The sequence below is a fragment of the Arachis hypogaea genome, chromosome 18 (assembly GCF_003086295.3).
Source record: "Arachis hypogaea cultivar Tifrunner chromosome 18, arahy.Tifrunner.gnm2.J5K5, whole genome shotgun sequence".
NCBI lineage: Eukaryota > Viridiplantae > Streptophyta > Magnoliopsida > Fabales > Fabaceae > Arachis > Arachis hypogaea.
This window is the reverse complement of record NC_092053.1, coordinates 111,879,283-111,906,564: the sequence shown is the minus strand read 5'-3', so window position 1 is coordinate 111,906,564 and position 27,282 is coordinate 111,879,283. Positions and strand designations below refer to the sequence as shown.

Here is a 27,282-nt window from a genome sequence, read left to right as displayed (position 1 = left end):
AACTAGAAATCGTTGCCTTAACAAGTGCAGTGACTGGGAGATTGCGCGCTCCCTTCAAAACCGAGTTGATACACTCTACTAGATTAGTTGTCATATGACCCCATCGGTATCCACCATCAAATACCAAGGCATACTGCTCGCGCGGTATCCTGTCTAGCCAATTACTGTACGCCTCACCGCGTTCGCGCAATTGCTGATAACGTATCTCGTACTCGCGAACCGTCCTCGAATATCCTATGTTACACAAAAGGCCTCATCATAAAATCATGCATTATAACATAATATTAGATAATAACAAATTTGTTTTATTCAAATTTATCTATGTTGACGATAAGCTTCTGCAAGTACGGAGCCTTGAACTTTCTCAAGAAGTTCGACTCTATATGCCGGATACAAAATATGTGGAAAGCCCTAGGAGGAGACCAGGCTCCGTTACTCCGAACAATAGCTGAGTTGATGGATTCATGTCTATCAGATATAAGGCCCACACCGTCACGCGTCACCACATGCTGTCGCAAGTTACTGAGAAAAAAGTGCCACTCGTCAGATGTCTCTCCCTCCACTATCACAAATGCAATGGGCACAATATTGTTGTTGCCGTCCTGAGAAACTGCCACCAACAGAAAACCTTTATATTTTTCATACAAATGAGTTCCGTCTACCTGCACTATTGGCTTGCAATGTCGGAATGCTCTAATACAAGGGTAATAACTCCAGAAGACTCGATGTAAGACACGGATGTCAGGAACCAAGTCATCACCCTGGTACGCAGGCATTGTTTCAAAGTTAGCGACCGCTGATGGCTCTTTGTGACACATGGCCTCAAACCATATGGGCAAAGCTTCATACGAAGCTTCCCACCCGCCGAAAATTGACTCCACTGCCTTCTGCTTTGCTAACCAGGCTTTGCAATAACTTACGGTGTAATTAAACTTCGACTGTACCTCCGCAATGACTGATTTTACCTTTATAGATGGGTCAACTTCTACCAACGGCTTAATTGCTTCTGCAATTGTGTCGGAACCCAATTCGGAATGATCTTGAGAAATGGTTGCTCGAGTACACGTGTGACTACCATTGTACCTTCTTATCTCCCAACAGTACTTTTTGGACATTTTACTCACCCTGATCAGCCAGTCACAACCAGCACCGTACTGTGTATATTTAGCATAGAATGTTGTTGGCTCCGACTTGTACACCCTATAATCCACGCCTCGACGGATTGTATAATCTTTCATCGCCTTAATCACTGCCTCCCTAGAACTGAATTCCATCCCCACGATAAATTCACCGTCCGCTACAACAGGAAGCTCTGCTACATTCACACCAGAAATTATGTGCTCTGATTAATAATTATAAATTGGTCATATAAATATAAATAAGTAACTAAATACATAGGAAATAAAAAATCAACCAAAAAACTAAACGCTAATTACCAGAGTTATCAGAACCGAACCGGTCATCAACCAGGTCAAATGACTGGGTCACTGGTTTATCTGGTTGAACCGGTCATAATTAAATCAAATTATTAAATTATAAGAATAAAATTAAATTGAACAAGAAAAATAAATAATAACAAAATCAATATCAATATACCAACATACCAATATACCAATATATTTATATCCTATGGGTTATTACTTGTTTCGTGTTCGTGTCCATGTGTGGTCCAACCAACCAACCGAACCGGTTAGACGGCCGATTCACCTTTTAACCAGTCAAAACGGTCCGGTCAATCTGGTTTGGCCCAGTCGAACCGATCTAGCCCGGTCGAACCTGTTCGGTCTGGTTTGTTTTGAACCGGTCCGGTCCAATCAAACCAGTCCGGTCCGGTCCCACCATCCGATCCGGCCCGATTTTGACAAGTACGCTAGTTACCAGATATAAAAGCTCGCACAATCAACTATCATTTCTACTGATCACATGTTCGACATGCTAACTAATCAATCTGTCATATTAATCTATCATACATTGTATCAAAACTACATACCTGCATTCATATACTTAGGAAATTTCGGTGTATGCATGGCCTCCAAATCCAGCGAGCGCATGAAAGTAGGCTCCACAAACGGATGCTAGTTTACTAGTGCATTTGCCACATCCGCCACATCTGCCTGCATAGTGTCCTCGACCTGATCTCCATCTCCATCCGGATCAAGGCATTCATAATTACTTTCGAACTCCTCCTCACTATCAATATTATAATTTTCCAGCTCAATATTTCGGTCTGCTTCCGACTGCTCAAACTCAATATACAGCTCAATGAATGATATCTGTGACCGAGTTTCCATGTACACTGAAAACATATCTTGCATGCTCGCTTCATCGGTTATATATTTGGTTTGAAACTGAACGAACCCACCAAATACAGATACTGGGTTCCTGTACAAAATGCACGATATTCTCCTACATATTTGAGAATCCATCTTCTCACAAATTACACCTTTTAATTCTTCAAACGACAACGTAAATGGAATAACAATATCCAATGGATTTTCACACACAAATTTTACACCTTCAGCTGTTTGTAATAAAATCTGCCCATGATAATAAATCTTTAACAATACTCTATCATCCATTATGATATACTCACAAGAAACACTCTCAAACTTGGAAAAATAGGATCTTCAAACAATGAACATGAAAGCTGGTGCCAAAACAATGAAGAAGAAGAAGAAATAACTAAAGGGTTTTCAGAAGAGAGATTTCAAAGACTAACAAAAAATGGAGACTTCGGGTAATGTTGAGGTATATATAAAACCATAAATCGGACGGTCCGACCGCATTTCAACAGTTAACTTTTATTACGCTCTGAAATCGGACCGTCCGATTTTGATCACATTCAAATTCAAAATTTTTAGCATGCAGCAAATCGGACCATCCGATTTAAGTGAACTAATCCAAAAATTTCTCAGCCTCATGTAATCGGACAGTCCGATTACTATGCTCGATTTTTTCCCTCACTCACAATTCGGACCGTCCGATTTGTGCCCCCTCTCTCAAACAAAGAAATCGGACGGTCCAATTTCTAGTCCCTATTCAGCTAACTAACGCCGTCACATTACTGTATTATCTCCTCAAACCATCATAACGTTGAGTTACACACGTTACTTTGTCATATGTAAATTAATGAGCCTAATACCTAATTTATATTTATATAACTGATTTCTCATTTTTGTTATATATTATTATTATTATTATTATTATTATTATCACTGTACGGACACATATAAAAATTAAATTAACAACCATACATAATCTATTCTACTAACTAACCACATTATTCCTAAAGTAATTAACTATCTAAACTAGTTTAAATTAGTAAACTAAACCTAAACTAACAGTCACTAAAAAAAATTAATAATAATAATAATAATAATAATAATAATAATAATAATAATAATAATAATAATAATAATAATAATAATAATAATAATACCTCGATCACGGAAAAATAAATTTATGTTACTTAGTTCACTAATTATACTCACACAACTCTAACACTTGAACTAACTAACAGCATACATTAACTAAATATTCAAATAACATGTAACCTAATTATTATTATTTAAATTAAAAAAATTAATTTAGTAAAATAAACTTACATAATTAGGATGATCAAGATAATTAACAATGTATAACTCTGGACGATTAACATCTTTTGTTCTTCGTCTCCTTGGCATTGTTTAAATTGGTCCCCCTCCTTGAATTTTTTTGCTACTGCTGGAGCTTCAATGGAAGAAAGAAAATGGGTTTTGAAAGAGATAGAAGGGTCTGAGAGTGAGAGAGGAACGAAGTGGGGCACTGGATGGAAGGCTAGGGTTTTACTCGAATGTGAGAAGGGGTCCATTGGCTGGTTGGTGCTTGAGCGACGCGTGGTAGTGGTACGCAAATCGGACGGTCCGATTTGTTTACCCTCCACACTAGTAATCGGACCATCCGATTACATGCCCCATAAAACGGACCATTCGATTTCACCTACGCAGCCCCCACACCCATGTAATGCACGCCAGACCCCAATAACCATGGAATACACCAAAGCTAGCCTCATATTAAAATTAAAAAAGTGTTAGGTATTATTAATAGTTATTAATATAAACCAAATAGGATTTAGTTTAGATATTAGAATTAGAATATATATTTTTATATTGCTGTCGAGTAATAATAATAATTAGATTTAATTTTAAATTTATTTGAGTTTAACATTCTATTTATATTAAAGGAATGGAAATCATTATTAAGAAATAAATAGGATCTAGATATTAGAAAATATAGTTTTCATGGAAATAATAGTAATAAATAGATGTTTATTTTAGTTTCATTTAAGGTTTATTAATTATGTTATGTTGCTTATGTGATAATGAGAATGGTAGAATGTTAAATATGGTATGTTAATTAAGTATGGTTATATTTGATTAATGTGATATACGGCTATATTTTGTAGGGTTCACAGATGTTAATATGTGATCATTATTTGCTACCGGATCCATATAATCCAATTGTGGAGGGGCATTTGTGGGAGACTGGATTTTATCACGTTTCGCATATTGGAGTTGTCCAATGTCAATCAGCATTGGTTAATGCTCTGATCGAAAGATGGCGGCCCGAGACTCATACTTTCCATTTTCCAATTGGCGAGTGTTCCGTGACGTTGGAGGATGTGGCGGTAATTTTTGGCCTTCCGACAAATAGTATTCCAGTTACAGGACCGACTCTGAGTAGTTATGAGGCATTAGAGGTCGAATGCCTCCATCATTTTGGTGTTGCACCCAGGAAGACAGAATGTAGAGGAAGTTTTGTAAAGTTGACTTGGTTTCGAAGACTAAAAGATCATCTAGTCTTAGATAATGATATTCAGATTCAGAGGTATGTAAAGTGCCACATAATGTTATTATTTGGGACGATTATGTTTGGGGACAAGTCTGGGGACAGGAGTGCACTGGAAACTTTTGCCGTTGCTCCGTAACTTCGGCAGGATCAGAGAATTTAGTTGGGGTTTGGCATGTTTGGCGCACTTGTATAGAGCATTGTGTAGGGCTACTCGTGTCGACTGCAAGGAGATTGATGGACCGCTGACCCTTCTGCTTACCTGGGCTTGGATTCGTTTACCATTTCTCTCGCCTATACCAGGCAATCCTCGAGTCTTTCTGCTTGCTAATAGGTAAGTTCAAGCATCATCTACTTTGAATAAGTGCATCACCTTTTAATTGAGAGTTTTATCATAAATTTTTTATAACGGGCTGTTTGATGTCAGATGGCGTAATTGGGACCGTGATGAACGGCCTTATAGATATCATTCTCTGGCTCACTATAGGAGGGTATTGGACGATCTGCAAGAAGGACAAGTATGTGATATTCAGTTGTTTTTATATTTTTGATTAGCCGTATTATTATCTGGTGTGTAATACTCTGTTACCTTCAATGTGTTCAGTTTGTTTGGGAGGCTTATGCAGTTGATCGCATTGAGGCGGGTGTGATTCCGGCTGACATCCACCACCACTCGGTTATTTGGAGTGCAACCATGCCGCTGATCTCTTTTGAATGCATCGAGTGGCATGCGTCTGATAGGTTGAGGAGACAGTTTGGTTTGAGTCAGGGTGTGCCTCATCAAGTGCGGGACCTAGGTGATGCACATGGCGAGGTCTTGACTGGACCTAAGAATGAAGATTGGTCCGATGTGCATTCATTCTGGGTCATGCAATGGACGAATCGGTATAGTCACATTCTTGCTGATCCACTGGTTCCATTACATAATCCCTTGGATATTTACATGCAATGGTATCGGGGGATATATGGTGCCCACTTGCAACTGACCGATCTCGCAATTCAAGAGAATCAAGAGGGCCACCCAGCGGATCATCAGGAGAACCAACAGCAGCAAACAGACCCGCTACATCCAGCACCGCCCCCACCACCACCCCCAGTTTCTCAACCAGAAACACAAGAGGCACCTCAGTCATATATTCCTCAGACTCAGCCCGCGGATTATTTTACTCCATCAGTTCCATTACATCAACAGTATTGGGGTGTTCCACATTTTGACTAAGGAGAACAAGCCTCATTTAGCTAGTTACTTGGATTCATGGCTCCGCAGCATCCGAGTGGTATTGCTTCAGGTAGGATGTCGTTAGACTCGAGAGCTCGACACCACACATCCTCATCACATTCTGGCGGTCGACATTCTATTGATTCGAGTAGGAGTGATGCTGCCATCGTAGGTATCATACAGAGCAGGAACCCACGGCGTATTCCGATGAGTCTAATTCAGGAGAGTAATAAGACAGCTGTTGATGAGGCTGATGACTACCTAGTAAATCGTCTAGATGAGGATGAGGATGATGATGATGACGATGATGAGGATGAGGATGATGATGATGACGATGATGAGGATGAGGATGAGGAAGAAAATGTGGATGATACAAATGATGATGACTCCCACGGCGACGATCCAGCGCCTAGTGCAGGTAAAATAATTTACTTGCGTGAATTCAATGTATAAGCTATATTTATTTGAGAAATATATTTTATTAGAGCTTGTTCTATTTCGATAGGTACGGCCACAAGTGAAAAGGGAAAAGGCTATGACCTTAGGACTAATCCTCCACGCCAAAGCGCTAATAAATATACTCCATCTGCTTTTAAAAGGGTTGCAAAGAAGTGCAAAAAGTTCTGTAATGAAATGAAGTGGGGAAGGAGAAAGTAGTGGTGTCGACTCGTTGACTATGAATAATTGGAGTAAATGTGATGTACTATTTCATTTCATGTCGTTATTTTAGGTCATGTATTATGTGATGTACTATGTTAAGTGGAGTTTATGTGATGTACTATTTTATTTGCGTCTCGTTCTTTTAGGTCATGTATTATTTTAATTCACACGTACTATGTTCGTTGGATTTTATGTGATGTACTATTGTATTTGACATGTACTATGTTAAGTAGAGTTTATGTAACTAAATATGTTTGATTTCGTATAACATATTCATATAATGGATTCAGATAGTCATGTAACAAGATCATAAATTCATATAATAAGTTCATGAGATAGGTTCAAATAACACAAGGTCATATAATAGGTTCAAATAGTCATGCAATAAGATCATACATACATATAACAAGGTCATATAATAGGTTCAAATAGTCATGCAACAAGATCATAAATTAATATAACAAGTTCATGTGGCTGGATCTGCACTTGCACCACCACGTTGACGACATCTGATACGGCAGTGGCCCTCGGCCCCACATTGCTTACAGCGCCTCGGCGCACGCAACATCCGAGTGTCCATCTCATTCAAGAAGCGGGTCATCTTTGGCCGACCTTTGGCAACACGTCTGAGAAACGGATTGCCTACGAATCGAGGTCCAGTATAAACAGGCCACGTTGTCGGATTTCCTAGTGGCCTAAACCTAGCTCTGTAAACTCTTCGAATTTGGTCCATCTTGTATACTTCATGAACGTACACCTGCCAATCAAGTCGCTGATTTGCACAACAAGCAAATACATGTCGACACGGAATGCGATCCACTTCGAATTCGCCACAGTCACATACTCTTCGATGTAGGTCGACTGCGTACTCCACTCCACTAGGCATCTCACGTACCTCAAATACCTCATTCTGTCTATCAAAGCATCTAACCTGGATGTTTCCCGATGCCCGCTGATTTGCATGCAATTTAGTAGTCACAATCTCAGAGAACACATGTCCAGCATTAATATGAGCCTCAGCCTCGGCTCTTTTTCGTGTGAACAACTCATTAAGCCTGTAAAACGTTGCCTTAACAAGTGCAGTGACTGAGAGATTGCGCGCTCCCTTCAAAACCGAGTTGATGCACTCCACTAGATAGGTTGTCATATGACCCCATCGGTATCCACCATCAAATGTCAAGGCATACTGCTCGCGCGGTATCCTGTCTAGCCAATTACTGTACGCCTCACCGCGTTCGCGCAATCGCTGATAACATATCTCGTACTTACGAACCGTCCTCTAATATCCTATGTTACACAAAAGGCCTCATCATAAAATCATGCATTATAACATAATATTAGATAATAACAAATTTGTTTTATTCAAATTTACCTATGTTGACGATAAGCTTCTGCAAGTACGGAGTCTTGAACTTTCTCAGGAAGTTCGACTCTATATGCCTGATACAAAACGTGTGGAAAGCCCTAGGAGGAGACCAGGCTCCGTTACTCCGAACAATAGCTGAGTTGATGGATTTATGTCTATCGGATATAAGGCCCACACCGTCACGCGTCACCACATGCTGTCGCAAGTTACTGAGAAAAAAGTGCCACGCGTCAGATGTCTCTCCCTCCACTATCGCAAATGCAATGGGCACAATATTGTTGTTGCCGTCCTGAGAAACTGCCACCAACAGAAAACCTTTATATTTTCCGTACAAATGAGTTCTGTCTACCTGCACTATTGGCTTGCAATGTCGGAATGGTCTAATACAAGGGTAATAACTTCAGAAGACTCTATGTAAGACACGGATGTCAGGAACCAAGTCATCACCCTGGTACGCAGGCATTGTTTCAAAGTTAACGACCACTGATGGCTCTTTGTGACACATGGCCTCAAACCATATGGGCAAAGCTTCATACGAAGCTTCCCACCCGCCGAAAATTGACTCCACTGACTTCTGCTTTGCTAACCAGGCTTTGCGATAACTTACAGTGTAATTAAACTTCGACTGTACCTCCGCAATGACTGATTTTACCTTTATAGATGGGTCAACTTCTACCAACGGCTTAATTGCTTCTACAATTGTGTCGGAACCCAATTTGGAATGATCTTGAGAAATGGTTGCTCGAGTACACGTGTGACTACCATTGTACCTCCTTATCTCCCAACAGTACTTTTTGGACATTTTACTCACCCTGATCAGCCAGTCACAACCAGCACCGTACTGTGTACATTTAGCATAGAATGTTTTTGGCTCCGACTCATACACCCTATAATCCACGCCTCGACGGATTGTATAATCTTTCATCGCCTTAATCACTGCCTCCCTAGAACTGAATTCCATCCCTACGATAAATTCACCATCCGCTACAACCGGAAGCTCTGCTACATTCACACCAGAAATTATGTGCTCTGATTAATAATTATAAATTGGTCATATAAATATAAATAAGTAATTAAATACATAGGAAATAAAAAATCAACCAAAAAACTAAACGCTAATTACTATAGTTATCAGAATCAAACCGGTCATCAACCAGGTCAAATGACCGGGTCACTGGTTTATCCGGTTGAACCGGTCATAATTAAATCAAATTATTAAATTATAAGAATAAAATTAAATGGAACAAGAAAAATAAATAATAACACAATCAATATCAATATACCAACATACCAATATACCAATATATTTATATCCTATGGGTTATTACTTGTTTCGTGTTCGTGTCCATGTGCGGTCCAACCAACCAACCGAACCGGTTAGACGGCCTGTTCACCTTTTAACCAGTCAAACTAGTCCGGTCAATCTGGTCTGGCCCGGTCGAACCGATTTGGCCCAGTCGAACCTGTTCGGTCTGGTTTGTTTTGAACCGGTCCGATCCAGTCAAACCGGTCCGGTCCGGTCCCACCATCCGATCCGGCCCGATTTTGACAAGTACGCTAGTTACCAGATAAAAAAGCTCGCACAATCAACTATCATTTCTACTGATCACATGTTCGACATGCTAACTAATCAATCTGTCATATTAATCTATCATACATTGTATCAAAACTACGTACCTGCATTCATATACTCAGGAAATTCCGGTGTATGCATGGCCTCCAAATCCAGCGAGCGCATGAAAGTAGGCTCCACAAACGGATGCTGGTTTACTAGTGCATTTGCCACATCCGCCACATCTGCCTGCATAGTATCCTCGACCTGATCTCCATCTCCACCCGGATCAAGGCATTCATAATTACTTTCGAACTCCTCCTCACTATCACTATTATAATTTTTCAGCTCAATATTTCGGTCTGCTTCTGACTGCCCAAACTCAATATACAGCTCGATGAATGATATCTGTGACCGAGTTTCCATGTACACTGAAAACATATCTTGCATGCTCGCTTCATCGGTTACATATTTGGTTTGAAACTGAACGAACCCACCAAATACAGATACTGGGTTTCTGTACAAAATGCACGATATTCTCCTACATATTTGAGAATCCATCTTCTCACAAATTACACCTTTTAATTCTTCAAACGACAACGTAAATGGAATAACAATATCCAATGGATTTTCACACACAAATTTTACACCTTCAACTGTTTGTAATAAAATCTGCCCATGATAATAAATCTTTAACAATACTCTATCATCCATTATGATATACTCACAGGAAACACTCTCAAACTTGGAAAAATAGGATCTTCAAATAATGAACATGAAAGCTGGTGCCAAAACAATGAAGAAGAAGAAGAAGAAAGAACTAAAGTGGTTTCAGAAGAGAGATTTCAAAGACTAACAAAAAATGGAGACTTCGGGTAATGTTGAGGTATATATAAAACCATAAATCGGACGGTCCGACCGCATTTCAACAGTTAACTTTTATTACGCTCTGAAATCGGACCGTCCGATTTCGATCACATTCAAATTCAAAATTTTTAGCATGCAGCAAATCGGACCATCCGATTTAAGTGAACTAATCCAAAAATTTCTCAGCCTCATGTAATTGGACGGTCCGATTACTATGCTCGATTTTTTCCCTCACTCACAATTCGGACCGTCCGATTTGTGCACCCCTCTCTCCAACAAAGAAATCGGACGGTCCAATTTCTAATTCCTATTCAGCTAACTAATGCCGTCACATTACTGTATTATCTCCTCAAACCATCATAACGTTGAGTTACACACGTTACTTTGTCATATGTAAATTAATGAGCCTTTATATTTTCGTTTGACACGTCAGCCGTTTTTATTATTAGAAAAGGTTTTTTCTATTGTAGGACATTTTTATAGTTTTTTAAAAATATAAAAAATATTTTTGTTATTAATAAAAATGGAAGTTAATTTTATTAGCATTCTAATAATTCGATGACTGTAAGAATAAGAAAAAAAATGTTTAATGGAAGAATGAAATTTATGCAAAAGAATTAAAAAGTGTTATTTTTTTATTTTATTTTATTGTTTGTACACTAAAGTAGAAATATATATATATATAAAAATAGAAACTTTCACTACTAATTTAACTAACCCTACTCCTTATAACAGAATTATTTAAAAATATTATTTGAATTAATTTGAGAATTGCTCAACTAATCTTATTAGATAGAATTTGTTTTTTTTTATATAACAGATTCTTTATATATGTTAATAATGACAAAATTAATAGTTAATTTATGTTTACTAATCTGTTAAAAAATAAAAACTATGCAACTGTGGTCGTTGAAAAATACAAAATTTTTTAATAACATTAAAAAATTTAATTTTTTTATTTTTAACCTAAATTCAAAATAAAAAAATTTATTTAAGTAAATCCGTTAATTTCTTTGCTCGCAATATTTTTTATTTTGTTCATTCTTGTAATAGGTCTATTTCACTTATTTTTGTTATTTATATTTTTCTTTTTGGGTTTTGAGGTCAAATACCGGATACCATTAAGCAGTATCGTAGATGTAGCCTGTTTTGGAGAAACCCAACTTGCCCATTGAATTTTGTTCTTAACTTCTTATCCATTACCATTTCACCTACATTGCTTTCTCACGCCGCAATGAATTTGTTGAAGATTGCATATTCACACCTCGTAATTAGCCAAAAGGGGCTCTATTCAATCTTTTAAATCCAATGTAATTAGATATCTTACTATAATAAACAGTGTTTTGTAAACAAAAAAAGAAAAAAAAAAAAGAAAAAAACAAGTGTTTTCAATAAACAAAAAAATATTTCTTATATATTAGAAAGTAAAAAAAAAATTAAAAGCACCATAATATTATACAGTTTTCTTAAACAATCTAGTTATTATTTTTTTTTTTTATCTTACTCCATTCTTCCCAAAAAAGATTTATTATAATTAGTTTAATTTATCTTCATATATATCTTCGTGGCGGAATAATTCCTTATAAATAAGATTTTTATTTATTAAAAATGTTGATAAAAATTAGTGAAAGTACTGTGTTAGAGACATAGACACCAACAAAATTTATCTTTTCTAAATACATACAACTTGTTATTTATTTATCTTTTTTATCTATTGATGATATACTTTATAGAGTGAAGTTTGTGATAGACTGATAGGGACAAGCAACACGAGAAAAACGCTGGAACTACATGATATGCGCAGTCATTCATTTGTTGATTTATTCATTCATTATCATTGTGAGGTTGCAGAATTTTGGACTTTTCCATTACGAGTCAATTTAAAAAATCTGTTTCAGTACAATGAATGGGCGACTTTAAAGACTAAGCTTTTTGTCTTGTTATCCAAATTACATTGAACCAATGCTGTGAATCTTATGGTCCTAATTGAATTTGAGGCTTATGACATCATTGCTGGCCTATGTTACTTTAATGGGGTGTGTCTAAATTCAGATATATAAATGCTAGCCACCCTTATTCCCTTAATACAGTGTGAAAGTTAAATATTTTTTTATTTTATTAACTATTAAAAAATAATGAGGAGTGTTCGCCACCTTTGAAGTCTCTTTATGAAGCATGCGCATGAAACAGATATTTTCTTTGCTTCTCCGTGCTGGACTGAAATAACATATATGTATATCTATTTTGTTTTATTTTCATTTTTATTTTCTTTATCCCATCATCATTTATCTATAATAATAAATAAAGGAAAATGCTTAGATTAATTGCATTTTGGTGTCTAAATATTTATTCTGTTTTGACCTTTAAAGTAATTTATTAAAACTGTTGTTTGGTGTCATTTGCATATATACTAATACAAGCACTCTTAACATAAAAATCGAGGACTTCACGAGTTATGAGGGAGTTTTAAAGAGCAGGCAATGGATAAATGTGATAGTATATAGATATTCTTGTCCTGCGTATTAAGATGTCTTTTTTATTTTGGATACATTAAAAATGTTTCAGTTAAAAAACTGGATATGAGGGTTCCAATTAAAATATGTTAATTTTTGTGAGCCAAAAATTTAATGATTGAGTTTAAAGGGGAATTATAGCTAGTATTGTCATAAATAGGAACACTACATTATTTGAATTTGTAGCTGCAAGTAAAGTGTTTTATTTATTTATTTATTTTTTATTTGAAATAAAAAACATATAAGAAAATGACTAAATAAAGTGTCTATTGTTAAAAAGATAGTAAAACTTCTCTCAAATAATTTAGATATTGGGATGAATATCGGTAAAACATTCAATTAAGAAAGTAGATGAGATAAAAAGTAGACAATAAGTAATCAAAAGGTAAAGAAATATCGAAAAAGGCCAGAAGATGATTGATGATGGACTTGCTATGGAAGTAGGAGATGGTAGATCAACCAGATTTTGGGAGGATAGATGGTTACAGTTGGGGGAGTTGAAAGACTCCTTTCTGAAGCTTTTCTTGGTTTCAAATAACAAAGGATCCATAATTGGGGACTGTGGATTTTGGGATGGTATATAGTGGGTGTGGAACTTCCAATGGAGGAGGGAACTCTGCCAATGAGAGATTGATAGTTTGAATCAAATGCTTGATATATTGCACGTTGTGAGGTTGATAGCAGGTGTACAAGATAGAGTGGTGTGGAAATTTGACAAGGAATGTATTTATACTACTAACTCATTTGTGTAGGTCTTGCAGAACATATTTTGATGGATGATATCCTTAGATACAAGTACACAAATGGAATCTGGAAAGGACTAGTACCCCCTCGAGTTTAGTTGTTTACTTGGTTTGTGCTAGTATGTCGAGTTAATACAAAGGATCGCTTGAGTAGATTTGGCATTATTAATCAGAATGATAATATTTGTGGGATGTGTAACAAGGAACTTGAAACTGTGCAACATTTGTTTGTTACGTGTGAGTATGCGTGACAGGTATGGTGCGCATGTGTTGGGAATAAGGAGTATGACCACAATCCAATCAATCATGTGTCAAATAATTCGTTATTGTTATTATATTAAAATGTTAATATAATAAGGTCCTTGATTAAATTTAGAGATTTATATTGTGATAGTGATCATAATATTGAGAGATAAATCTTTTATAATTTAATCTAAATTGTTCTTGGTCATAGGATTATTAAAAAGGACATTAATAATCTGGAAAGATCAATATATATATAATGGTATTCATTGGATGAAAATTAATAGATCTCATTTATTAAATTATATATATAGGTGGTGCATATAGAGATATGACCATTGAACTGACTCACTCTGAGAATTCCTAATGGTTATAATTACCGCATATTTGTCAATATGATATTCTCAAGATGAATATAGTAATAAAGTTTCCTTTGCCTGCGACTGTCATAGTAATTAACAATGTATTTATTATACTTTGATTCCAGATACCTAATACCCTAGGGTGCTAGTTGAATGGATATTGGGTATGATTTAAATACTTGTAGAATTAATGATTTGTCAATAAGGAATCCGTCAACTCTCGGTAAAGAGTTTGAGCTCTATGATTATAATGACTGAGATGAATAAAACCTTGGCCAAGGGGATTGAATGAATGAAGAAATGAGTTTTTTAGGCCATTCACAGTTCATTATAATAATGGTAACAAGTTAGAGTTTGATAATTAAACCATACTCTAAAGGTTAACCAAGAGCTGGAAAGATGGAAGGAATTATACTTTGTTTTTCTAAGGTTCTTAGTAAAAATATATTACTTCATACTATCGGGTCGTTAAGGAGTGTTGCTAGACGCCAACCTTGATTAGTAAATTTAGTATGACTAATTTACTACCCGCTTAGTATTGAACCTATGGGGTCACACACTAACGAGTGTTCTAATCTTTGCTGTAGAATTATTTAATTATTATTTTGATTTGATCAAATAAATAATTATATTAATTCAAATGGAATATTATTATATTCTTTGCTAGCACCAAGAATATAATAATAGTATGATAATTGAGAATATTATATGAGATTTGAGAATAATTAGTTATTCTATTTCTAAACTTGAATTCTAAATTTGGATGAGATCTTAACTGATTCTGTTTCAAATTGAGTTATGATATGATTCATAAATTTGAAGGATTCAGATTTATAATTTAAAGATATGATTTAAATTTGAATTGAGAATCAAATTTAAAATCAATAAAAAATTTCATACTATATATATGTATGCCAAGAGTAGAGGAAAGTGATAGATGAGAATAAAACACAAGGGTTTTATTCATTTACCTCTACACACATAAACGTATGAGCCTAATTCTTGGAGAAGAATTTTATGGCATGCAAAGAGTTGCAAGAGGTTTCTCAATTTAGATCAGATGTCCATTGGTCAAGGAGTTGACAGCAAAGGTTGGTCTCGGTGTGGATACGTATAGCGCCTTTCGTACCATCGAAGGAGAAAGTGATTTTTACTAAATCGTCTAAAGGTATTTAGATCTGATATATATATATATATATATATATATATATATATATATATATATTATTGGAATAAAGTTTAAGCACAAAATAGATCTTTAAGAATTACTTTCTTTTTCTTCCGCTGCGTGTTATGAACACATGGTAATCCTTCAGCATGGATTACTCATGCGGGTCGGATTCGGTGCATCCTAGGGTTCATCAGAGAATACTTTGAGAGTTGGAGGATGATTCCTTTGAGAAAAGAGGAGCATAAAACATGGTTACTGAGATTTTTCTCCGTAGTATGGAATATCTGGTTGTGTAGAAATGAATTTATTTTTTAGAATAAGACAACGGTGGTAATGGAATGCATTGCTAGATCATTTTGTAGCTCCAAGAAATGGTGTGAAATAAACGCATGTCGTTGATGGCTTTGTCGGAGATGACATAGGAGTTGCTACATTTTTAGTTCCTGTTTGCATGCTCCACTTAGTGTGTTGAACTTGTTATGACTTTCAAAAAAAAAAAAAAGGCCAGGTATGAAGTAGTAAAAAAAAAAGATACGTGCGTAAATAATCTCATTATAAAAATAAATACATGATAGAACTCAATTGTCTCGTCTTGGTCTATATAGCCAATCTCATTTAATGGGATAAGGCTTTGTTGCTAATATTGTTGGTGGTGGTGGTGTTGTTGGTTGATTGTTATACACCATATGTGTAGATGGAGTAAAGAAAGGAATAAATCTAATATCGAAATACAATAAAAAATGTGAATAAACCAAAAACATAAAAAAAAAAACCAAAAAATAAAGAGAGTTAGATAAAAGTTACATGAGATGAGTCTTAAGTTGGTCCTTGAAATTACACTATAGCTTTAAAGTAGTCAATAAACTTTAAAGTTACACAACTTAGTCCCTAAAATTGTACTCTAAGATTCAATTTGGTCCTTGGACAACTTTTTGCTAATGAGACATGATCAACAAGCTGATGTGGACTTACTGCTGTCACGTTGGTACCATAACAGCTAGCTGATGTGGTATCTATAACTTTTTTTTGTCAATTTAGTCCTTGGATCTCTTAAAAAAAACCCTAATCTCAGAATTAGCTGTACCATCTCTAGCCCTTCTTTTCTCTTTCTCTTTGGGCTAAGTAGAGTCAGAATATATACACATCAGAGCATTATAAGTGTTAATGACGATGATGAAAGTGATGATGAAGTTACTGAAGGTGTTGGGGAGTTGGATAGTGATGTTTCAAGTAAACGATGTTCTTCTGGGACAAGCTTTATGCAAAAATTTGTATACATAAACATTGATAATAGTCAAGTATATAAAAATAGTTTGAGAGATCGGAGTCCAACTGGGTGAAGAAAAGGAATGTTTGGAGCCAAGCAACGATCTATGAAGCGGTCATCAGCGGGCGAGGATGATGGCCCAAGTGAAGCATAGTTAATTGGAGAATGGTGGAGGTCAAGGGATTGAGGAGAGGTGAATCGCATCAAGGAAACGAAGTAGAGCGAGCAAATCAGTGCAATTAGAAATCAATAGTAGCAAAAGGCAGCAAAATTGAGTGTTAAACGGTGGCTCTCGTCTTCTTCACCGGGAGGTGTCATCATCCGCAACCTTTTGTGGAGTATTTTTCATTGGCAATGGAGAATGGAGAATCCATTCTTTGTAGCGAGTAGCCTTTGAGAAGTATGAGAGATAGAGACATCAGATTGGGTTGGGCACAGAGTTTTTGTGTTTTGTGGGTGTGGGCCAGGTTCGCCCCCAAGCCTTTGACAAAAAAAATATATAAAAATAATTTTGTATCTAGCACCAAAGATTTAGAAAAATATGCTCTGCAAAAGGCCATTAAGAGAAGTTATCATGGTTAGCATAGATCTAAAAATTCTGGCAGAAATTGTGATGATTTTGATGGGTTAGAAACTGAGTTATATGATAGTGATTATTCTGACTGTGAAGTTTTGAAAGTTTGTGGACAACGGGAAAGGGCTTCGATTAAGAGAAAGCACCATGTCTCTAATAACCAATCATATTATGGTTAGTCCCAAATATTATGCTCCCAGTAATGAAAACAATGATAAACAACATGAAGTCAGTCCCGAATATTCTACTCCCAGCAATGAAAATAATGTGAAAGAGAATCAATCTATCGTCTCTTACAAGTCTGATAGTCGAGTTGATGGGATTAATCCTTTTAGTGTTGAGATTAAAAAAATTGTTCAAGTATTCTAATAAGCAAGTTGCCTAAGACTATTTCAAATCTTTTAGGTTTGAATATATCAAGAAAATATAGTATTTTTCTCATATTTCTGATACTAAGAAGAGAAGAAGAGTTGTACCATCGATTAGAGTGTTAAAAACTATAGAATCAGAAACTGTGAGTCAAGGTCCAAGAACAACTTTTAGCCACAAATTTACAACACAGAGGGGACCGAAATGATTGATCGAAGGATCTCCATGACGAATTTCACCGACAATCAAAGAAAGTATTTTATAAAGTTGACTCAGAATCAAGGCAGGAAGGTTGGTGAATTTTTTGTGATGAAGCATAATGGTTAGGAGTAAGTAGTTATTCTTTTGAATTTGGATTGACTTCGAGAAAAAAACAAAAGAGTTGAGCTAAAGCAAGAGGAAAGCTACATGCTCATTATCAGAAACAGGATCTCCATCGGAACCCATGTTGTTTTGAATAAAGCTCGATATGGAGTTCTAGTCGAAATTAATGTCAAAATCATCCTCAGGATAATTGGTCGACCATGACACGAATTCACCATCGATTGGTAAACCGATCAGGGTCGAAATGTCCATCAGAGTCAGACCCATCATTCCATAAGGAAAATGGAAGTTATTAGTGGCAGGGCACCAAAAGTACAGACTAGCCCCTAGTAAAGGAGCAGTGTAAGAAATGTCGAAGGTAGCTAATTCTAAGACATGCATAATATTCAGAGCTTCCCAAATAGGTTTATACACAGGTGCAAGTTGAGACATCCAGGTCAAAAAAAAAGGGGACTCAAATCCCTAGGGAGAGCAGTTCTAAAGACTCCACCAGCAAATTATGAGGCCTTGACATTCTTGCAGAAAATCCATGGTAAATGCTCTGGGGGCGATGGGAAGAAAGAAGAAATAGACTCAATCTGTTCTTGGGTTGCCAAAGGTCCTAAGAAAGAATGCAATATTCCATTAACTGAAAATGATAGGAATACTTGGCGGTGCCAAAGGTCAGAAGATTTCACATATAGGTATGGGGCCCTTGAAGTTCCATTTTTTATGGTAGAACTGCGCCACTTCAGCCACTAATAGAGGAGGGAGAATGACTTTATCACCCTCTTCACGAGAATGTGAAGCAGCAGCCATGGTTGCTGAAGAAGAAGAAGCGGCGGTGAAAGGCGGCGTAGAGCTTGAGTGAGGCATAGATTGGGAAGCCATGGAAGATACGTCGTTCAGAGAGAAAAGAGATTTGGGTTTTCGAAAGGCAAGGTTTTCGGAAATTGGGGATGATTTGATTGCAAAAATAGTGATGGAGTGAGAGTACTATATTCAAAGAACAACTCATTAAAACCTAGGGAACGTTATGTATTCCCAGAAAAGCGCGCGTCATTTTAAATAAGGCGTAACTGTCCTTTTAAATTATGAGATTTTGAAAAGGTTGCATGTGCCCATCACGAGAAAGATTAAAACTTGTATTTTTTGAACAAAATAACAAGTTTTAAAGGGATAATTTGTTGGTGCAAAAAATGAAATTTTCTCGATAAGAGGGCACTTCGACTTCCAATAGTTTCGACTACAGAAGCGGAAATGGGTAAGCTGAAGTCGAAGAAATATGGTACAAAGAAAGTCAAAGTCGAAAGGTAGTTATTGTCTTTACTTGAGTATCAAGACTTGCTACTTGACCTTCAAGTTGAGTGGAGGATATGGGTACAAAATTTAAGGAGCATGCTGAAGAAACGTGAGACTTGAAGATCAAGGAAGACGTGGGTGTCAAAACTTGGGTGTCAAGATTCTTCATGGTCAAGACAAGGTTATAACTAAAAAAAAGGAGGAAGTAAGATCATGGACAACATATTCGATGACAAGTTTATCTCCATGGTTTATAAATAGTAGAAACTTAGAAGAGTTCTGGGACTTCTTTAAAAACACTATATCATCACACATAAGCCTCCGCCAAAATTTTCAGTCCCAGCGATGCAATGGAAGACAATGGAGCACAAGTGCATATGAGTGTTGGAAGTCCACTTTTATTTGCTTTCTTTTATCTTCTTTTTTCCATTTCTTTTCATTTATTTGTTTTCTTTTCATTATTTGCTTTACGCATTCTATTTTCACTTCTCTTCAAGCATTTTTGCTTTCTTTCAATTCCAATTTGAACATTTTATCTGTTTTATTGCAATTCTTTATTATTTGCCACAATTCAAGCATCTCATACATTTCGACACGAATGCTAACTAATTCCTGAATCGAGCTCACTCTTTTCAGAGGAGTCGTATCTGTTCCCCGATACTTGAGATCTTGATACAAGTTTGATTCAACACCCTGTCGAGGTTACCAAAAATCAAGTGAAAGAGTATCCTAATGAGATTTATTACTCCTAAGTATGGATTAATGATCATATTAGTTCCTGAAAAATATATCATTCTTTAAATTCATCTCTAAATTAATTTTTTCAATCAAATTAGTCCTTCAAAAATTACAAATTAATCATGTGTTTCCTTCCGTCACCCCATTAACATTTTTTGTTAACGATTAATTATGTGATTAATTATGTAAAACGTTAACTGACACCATACATAATATATTTATGAAAGAAAGAATCAATGCTGCAAATGAACAAAATGTGCTCATATTTTCATCTTTTTCAAAATTCTGTATCTCTTATTCTTTCTTCTATCTTAGAAGAAATTTCTATCAAGTTGATATGAGTTTTGTCGAAGAAGATCCGTTGAAGATTTAAAGTTCTTGATTTTAACAGGGGTATCTAATCAAATTATTTTTCAGCCTGAGAAGACTTGAGGTAATAATATTTAACATTTTTAGATTGGTGGGGTATTCAGTTTAAATTTTGTTTGAGAAGGTCAATTGAATATTTAAGATTCTTAGTTGGTGGTTTATCCAATCGAGCCAATTCATAGTCCTAACTCCTAAGAGGGTTCTCAAATAATATCTAACATTCTTAGATTGATAAGGTGTTCAATTTAAATCTTGCCTCAAAAGTTCTTAAGTAGTACTGTGATTGTGATGCAATCTAAATCAAAACAATAGCTTGAGAAAGTTCAAGGCAAACAATATCCTTTTTGCAACTCATTCTATTAGTAGAAATTTAAAACTATTCCAGTATTCCAAACTGAACGTAAAGTCATACCAGTTTATATCACCTGTGTATTTTTTTTGTGAACTCTTACCTCTAGCAAGGGATCATTGAATCACAAACATTATTCTTATTCTTATAGAATTATTTTAAAGGTATAAACTTTGCAAGTAAACAATGGAGGGATATGGTTGTTTTGATCCGATGCTTCTTTATCATTTAGAAACCTTGCAACCAAACTCCAGTAGTGTTTGCCTAAATTTATGAAGCTTTAATAACCTTAAATCATAAAGCGCAGCTCATAAGCTCGATTTAGATATTTAAACTAATAATCCAAGAGATAAACAATCTTGCTTATAATTGATAAGGAAGAAGAAAGAAAACAAAATCTTTGTTAGTTTAATTTCTCTATCCCCCCCCCCCCCCAAAAAAAACCACTTTTATTTCTTTCTTTATTTGTTGTACTACTAAAAAGAAGGAAAAATTAATTAAAAGTATTTTCACAAATTTATAAGTCAATAAGCATCACTCAAACATCTCATAAACAAATTCAAATTAATAATCACAAAAACTAATAATTTATTTCCAGAAGATTATATACGCTTTGTCCTGCTTTTTGTTTTATCTCTTGTTTCGGTAGAAAAATGTGTTAAATATTTTAATTTGAGAATTGATGTGTTTGAAATGAAAATGCATGATGCATCGATAATGGGCAGTTAGTTTAGGTTCTTTCGAACAATTGCAATCATTTTAAACTAACCAATTCTCATACAAAATATTTTAAAACAAATGAGTATCTTTGTAAAATAATTTTTTATTATTAAAATTTGATAATTTTACACCAAGTAAATTTATTTTTTTGAATGGCCAAAATTTTTCTAAAAAAATTAAGAGTATATAAATAAAATTTTGTTTCAATTTTTTTTGCATCATCTAAATAATTATTCAGATATTTTTACAAAAAATTGAATCGGATAAACAAATTGTTTGCTAAATAAACTCATATAATATTTACAAAAAAAAATATTTTTTTGTTATTTATTCATATATTTAAATTATTTAAATACTAATTTGTCATTAGTATTTTTTAAAATTATTTTTATGGAAGATATAATGTTTTGAATCCCTGATAATTTACCTAATAGTAATATTCAAAAGACGCATATAAATGTATAACATATTCAAGAGACAATTTCTAATATATATTTAAAAGGTAAACCGAAACCGATTGGCCCTTCCTGCAACCAAAGAACACTTGACGTACAGTTTTATTCTTCTTATTCACCACCAATGCATACAAAGGGTTGCTTGGTCAATAAGCCAAGCGTCACTTATCCACTTGAATTTATTCCCTACTAAACTACTCCTTAGATAGCATCTTCTCCATTTCAATTTATGAAATACAAAGCCTAATCGTAACATCTTATAACCGCATTGAAATTGTACATAGTCAAAAATTGAATTCACCAGTGTATACTGTTTTTTTTTTTTTTTTTTTGGTTTTTTTTTAAAGAAAAGAAATCACTTATGTAGTAGCTACACATTATTGAACTATTTGACTTTTATTAATCAAGTCAATTGAATAATAATATTTCTTTTATTCTTTATTGAGGGTCCTTTTGACTTTTTAAGTATATTTATAGATTAATGTATATAATTTTTATTTGAATATATTAATTTTTTATAATATTTTTTAATTCAACAGAATAAAGATTAATCTGTTAAAAACCTAAACTTGAGTTTTTTTTTTGGCTAATAAATTATTATGTTCAGAAAACAAAATTCAAATTTCTAGTACTCTATTTATTTATTTATTATATGTAAGTTTGATTATACATCAAGATTAAATTCTCTATTTATTTTGTAAAAGTATTTTGCTAACAAATTTCTATATATTTGATATTATTAGAAATTTTAGTTTTATTTTTCAACAAAATCTTTCATCTTTTGTATTCTTCACAAGAAAATTTTTTTGTAAAATCTTTTAGAGTTGATTATAAATGAATTTTTTTCCCTAAGAATATTGTTATTAAACTTTCACTATTTAATGTTAGAGAAAGTCTTGAAAACTAATGTTATAAAGTTAACATTAGAACTAATACCCGAAATTTTAAGAAATAAGAACATTTAAAATTCAATTAAAAAAATATCCAAGATCCAAATTCAACAAATGTTTATTTTTAGTGGGTTTTATTCTATCTTATTTGACAAAGTGCTATAATATTGTGCTGTAGACTGTAGTGCTAACCTATTAAGTGAATATAGAAAGATGATGTCATTTGAGTTATGATTCATTTCCTGTGATTACTCTTAATGTTGTGGCAAATATGAAATATGAGAACCCTAAAACCAGATTTTAAAGTTTGACGGTTTCTAAATTCTGCCTTATTTGTCAACGGCAAGTGGATGAACATTTAAAAAGGTAAGAATGGACCACATTATCTGATCAAGGTATGATTGTTATAAAGTGGAAACATAAGGGGTTATTAAATAGCAAGAAACTGCATAAATATGTCACAGCCTCACAGGGCCAAGACACAGACAGCAACAATCATAGCTTTCCTCTCCACAAACTCTCCTACCTGTTCTTCCCTCTTGTCTCTCTTATGTTCTTTCAGTGAGAAAAGAAAAGATCTCTCAACCTTGTTGGAACTGAATGCTCCTGTGCCCTTCATATATAGCCTTTTCAGGTAGGGGCTCTGTTCAGGAACGATTCTGCTGAGCTTAGATTAATTTTCTTCGTAAATTGCCATTACCAATTTGTAATAAATAACAATTTTGTTTTAATTTTGTTCAATCTTTGCAGATATTGGCGATTGGGAGCTTTATTGAATTCCTCTTTCAATATATAGTCCGAGCATAATAACAACTTCATAATAACCAAGTAATTAATAATTTAGTATTAGTAATTTAGTATATAACTATACTACCGTGCTTTGGTTCTCATTAAATAGTTGCTTAGATAGCTTATGAAAAGGAAAGAATACTAAATGTTTATTATTTGTTATTTTCAGGTGATTATTTTATAGACAGGATGAGTGTTATGTATAGTCCTGTTCTCAAATACTCACATGGAGTTCTAAGAAAAAGCCATGAAATGATTTCAAATATTAACCATCATCAGCATCAGGATCAAAATCATCATCATCAACAACAACAGCAGCAAAATTCTAGATTATTGAGGTACCGTTCTGCTCCAAGTTCATTCTTGGAAAGCCTTGTTGATATTAACAATGGTGGTGCTAGTGTCAATGAGGACCCTCCTCTGGGACATGGTTGTAACCAACATATTCCATCCACAAGCTCATCATCAGAGGCCATGTTTTCCAAGCCGATACAATCAAACAATGGATGGAGCCGCCGCGATTCGGAACCTGTGCAAGTCCAAGAAGAGTACGGAGGAAGCAACAACAAGCCTACTGTGTTGAAGGAGGAAACTGGGAATTCTTCTTTCTTAAAGGAACAAAATGGTTACTCTTATTGGTCTCAGCAAATTCAAAGTTTGCCAACAAATAATAATGGTTATGATGGCTCTTTTGGTGTAGTGAACTCTGTCAATTCAGATCACTCTACTCAATCTGAAATGGGTATTAGGAATTGCTCCAATCTCATCAGGCAAAAGAGTTCTCCAGCTGGATTTTTCCCCAGTGAAAATGGTATGCATTTTCTTTTAGTAACTCCCCTCTGGGAATTAAAATTGTCAATTGATAAAAAAAATGGTAAAATTAATGTATATTGATATCATTTATAAAACGATATAATAATTTCTTTTATTAAGTGTAAGATTGACAAAATTGATAAAAAAATATTAAAGTGTACTTTTAAAATTTTATATCAATATGTAAAAAAAATACACCAAAAAACTATTATTAGTATAAATTAATTTTTGGATTATATAAAAAAATTAGTCACCTATCAAATCAGTTATCGGTATAAAATATATATATTAAAACACAAAATATAAATTAAAAATAAATTAAACAATATATGTGTAACAATATTTTTGTTGATAGACAAATTTAATGGCTGATTTTTTATGTGCTCGTAATATTTTTGTTTCTCTTATCCCTGTGCAAATGCCAATAATGATAGACGGATTTAATTTAGCATTATCACTACAAAAATATTCTGCATATACTACAGAAACATCCAACAAGTATTTAATATATTTTCCGTGTATCCTGATTCCTGAGTGCATAAATATGTGTATTTTGAGCATAAAAATGTGTATATTCTAAGTACAATAATATGTGTTTTTATATGTTGAAACTATGAGTATTTCAAGCATATTTGTATTTTTACGGTACGAAGTCTCTATTTTGAGCATAAAAACATGTGTATTTTGTTTGAAGGTAGCTATGTATTTATGTTAGAGATATCAGTATCAAAAACAAAAATTAACTTTGGTTGATTTAGTGGCTAGTTCTTTAGTCTGCTTAAGTAATTATTGAGAGTTTGAATTCTAATTTAAGCATACAATAACAACATATTAGTCAACAATAAATCTTTAAATGAAACTTTAATCCATGACAAATTAGTCTTTGGCTATGGTTGGAGGATATGACGAAAAAAGAAAAAAAAAAGATGTATTTATGACATTTATGCGGTGATAAGGTGATTGAAGAGTTTTTAGTTGTACACACAGCATTAGTCTCATTTCTCTTAAATATTTGAATTTGCAGCATTGAGAGAGGTTGAGAGGTTTAGATCCAATGATGTCTCAAACGGACAACCAACTGCTCTTTCTTTCTCATCTAATAGGTCATCCTCTTGCTTGAAAAGGATGCCACAGATTGCCGAATACGAAAACGAAAGTCATGAAGGAACAATTGACCAAAGCAGAAACCTGGTAAATGAGAATGACAGCTCTAAGTACTATGTGCCTAGCTTCACCGGTGAAGTTTGGGACGCCTCTTCATTCAATTCCCAAAAAGCAGCAAGTGCAGATGAAATCATGTTCTCCGCTTCAACTGCTTTGGAATCTCAGGTATATCAATAAAGTTGGTAAATATTTTCGAATGCCTAATGTACTACCTGAATTGATACATGAGGCTATCACAGGTATTTGTTAGGTAATATTTTTAAATCAAACATTGAATCAAATTGCTGATTTCTGATTTCAGGATTCAGACTTCTGCTCACAAAATCTTGGTTTGATTCATCATTTGAGTATGCCTAGTTCTTCTACTCAGATGGGATCTATGGAGAAGTTTCTTCAACTCCAAGGAACCGTTCCATGCAAAATTCGAGCCAAAAGAGGCTTTGCCACTCACCCTAGAAGCATTGCAGAGAGGGTAAAATTCATAGCAATTGGTTTTACAACTATAATCCATTAGTATTCATTATTCTAGATTCTACCATACTAGTGAGGCAGCCATTGAATCGTTAAACAAATGTTCAATTTCAGGTACGAAGAACACGAATTAGCGAAAGAATCAAGAAATTGCAAGGCCTTTTCCCGAAATCGGACAAGGTAACTAATCTAAAACTCTATGAATAGCACTCATGTTAATTGAAACTTCATATGCAGTTCGATAAATCGGTTGTTTCCCTCTTTGCAGCAAACAAGCACAGCAGAGATGCTGGATTTGGCTGTTGAGCACATTAAAGAACTGCAGGAACAAGTTAAGGTACATAACGAGAAAAGGATCTTCATTGCTAATGCTGAAATTATTAAACATATTAAAATTGGACCAAGGTCTATACTATTTATTTAACCAAATTACTTTGATCTCATGCAGATGCTCACAAATATTAGGTCAAAGTGTAGATGTACAAATACTCAGAAGCAATATTCTTGACCCCTTTTTTCATGATTTAGTTCCTTGTAGATAGCAAAGGGCAGGAGCCTTTTCTTTTTTGTGCCAAAGTTGGCAAATTGTATATTTAGATATATAATTAATAATGATGATGTTTTCCTAGTTTGAGTTTTGTTTAGCTTCCTTTAAGTATCATACTTCACAGTCATGTTTAGCTGAAGTCATTGTAGTTTTTCCCCCCTTTTACTTAAGAAGTTTGATAGCATTAGCATTTACCATTGAATGTTTTTTCTTTTGCTGCAACTTCAAATTACTTCTTTCTTGGTGTATTACCCTAATTATTTCTCCACCGATTTGAACAACCAACCAGTTTAGTTCATATATATTGTTTGGCTTTTGGAAATGCTGCCATTAAAAATTTCCCAAGGAAAGGGAGAAAATAGCCTCTGCTCTTACAATGAATTTCCAGAAAGTAAAATTTTGAACCATATATAGTTTTTCATTTATTTATTTATTTGTTTTGGTCATAAACATAACACAAATCTATATTTCCCCTGTCGTTAAGAAACAAAATTTACATTGCTCTTCCAACAAAGGGAAAAAAAAAAAGGAAGAAAATCACATTGCTCCAAATTTTGTTATTTCAATCTATATGACATCAATCTTTATAAGATATAAACAAAGAGTCACTTAATTTAAAAAAAAAAAATACCTGTTTGC

At 34.5% G+C, this 27,282-nt stretch overlaps 3 protein-coding genes across 3 annotated transcripts; 2 read left to right on the top strand and 1 right to left on the bottom strand.

The window, feature by feature from the left end:
• Positions 1 to 305: 305 nt before the first annotated feature.
• LOC112770283 (uncharacterized) lies at positions 306 to 2,051 on the bottom strand. The gene is made up of 3 exons (XM_025814667.1): positions 1,991 to 2,051; positions 1,437 to 1,496; positions 306 to 1,342 (listed from the first exon to the last, which is right to left on the bottom strand). Exons 1-3 carry the CDS (start codon positions 2,049 to 2,051, stop codon positions 306 to 308), a joined length of 1,158 nt encoding a protein of 385 aa, XP_025670452.1.
• A 673-nt stretch (positions 2,052 to 2,724) lies between these two features.
• LOC140181419 (serine/threonine-protein phosphatase 7 long form homolog) lies at positions 2,725 to 6,046 on the top strand. Its single transcript, XM_072224979.1, has 5 exons — positions 2,725 to 2,748; positions 4,445 to 4,866; positions 4,976 to 5,161; positions 5,255 to 5,345; positions 5,432 to 6,046. The coding sequence occupies exons 1-5, from the start codon at positions 2,725 to 2,727 to the stop codon at positions 6,044 to 6,046; spliced, it is 1,338 nt and encodes a 445-aa protein (XP_072081080.1).
• Positions 6,047 to 22,188: 16,142 nt separating this feature from the next.
• LOC112770922 (transcription factor bHLH130) lies at positions 22,189 to 26,845 on the top strand. The gene is made up of 8 exons (XM_025815405.3): positions 22,189 to 23,493; positions 23,610 to 23,687; positions 23,818 to 24,459; positions 25,486 to 25,790; positions 25,927 to 26,097; positions 26,211 to 26,276; positions 26,365 to 26,433; positions 26,545 to 26,845. Exons 3-8 carry the CDS (start codon positions 23,838 to 23,840, stop codon positions 26,602 to 26,604), a joined length of 1,293 nt encoding a protein of 430 aa, XP_025671190.1. The 5' UTR covers positions 22,189 to 23,493; positions 23,610 to 23,687; positions 23,818 to 23,837; the 3' UTR covers positions 26,605 to 26,845.
• Positions 26,846 to 27,282: the final 437 nt, after the last annotated feature.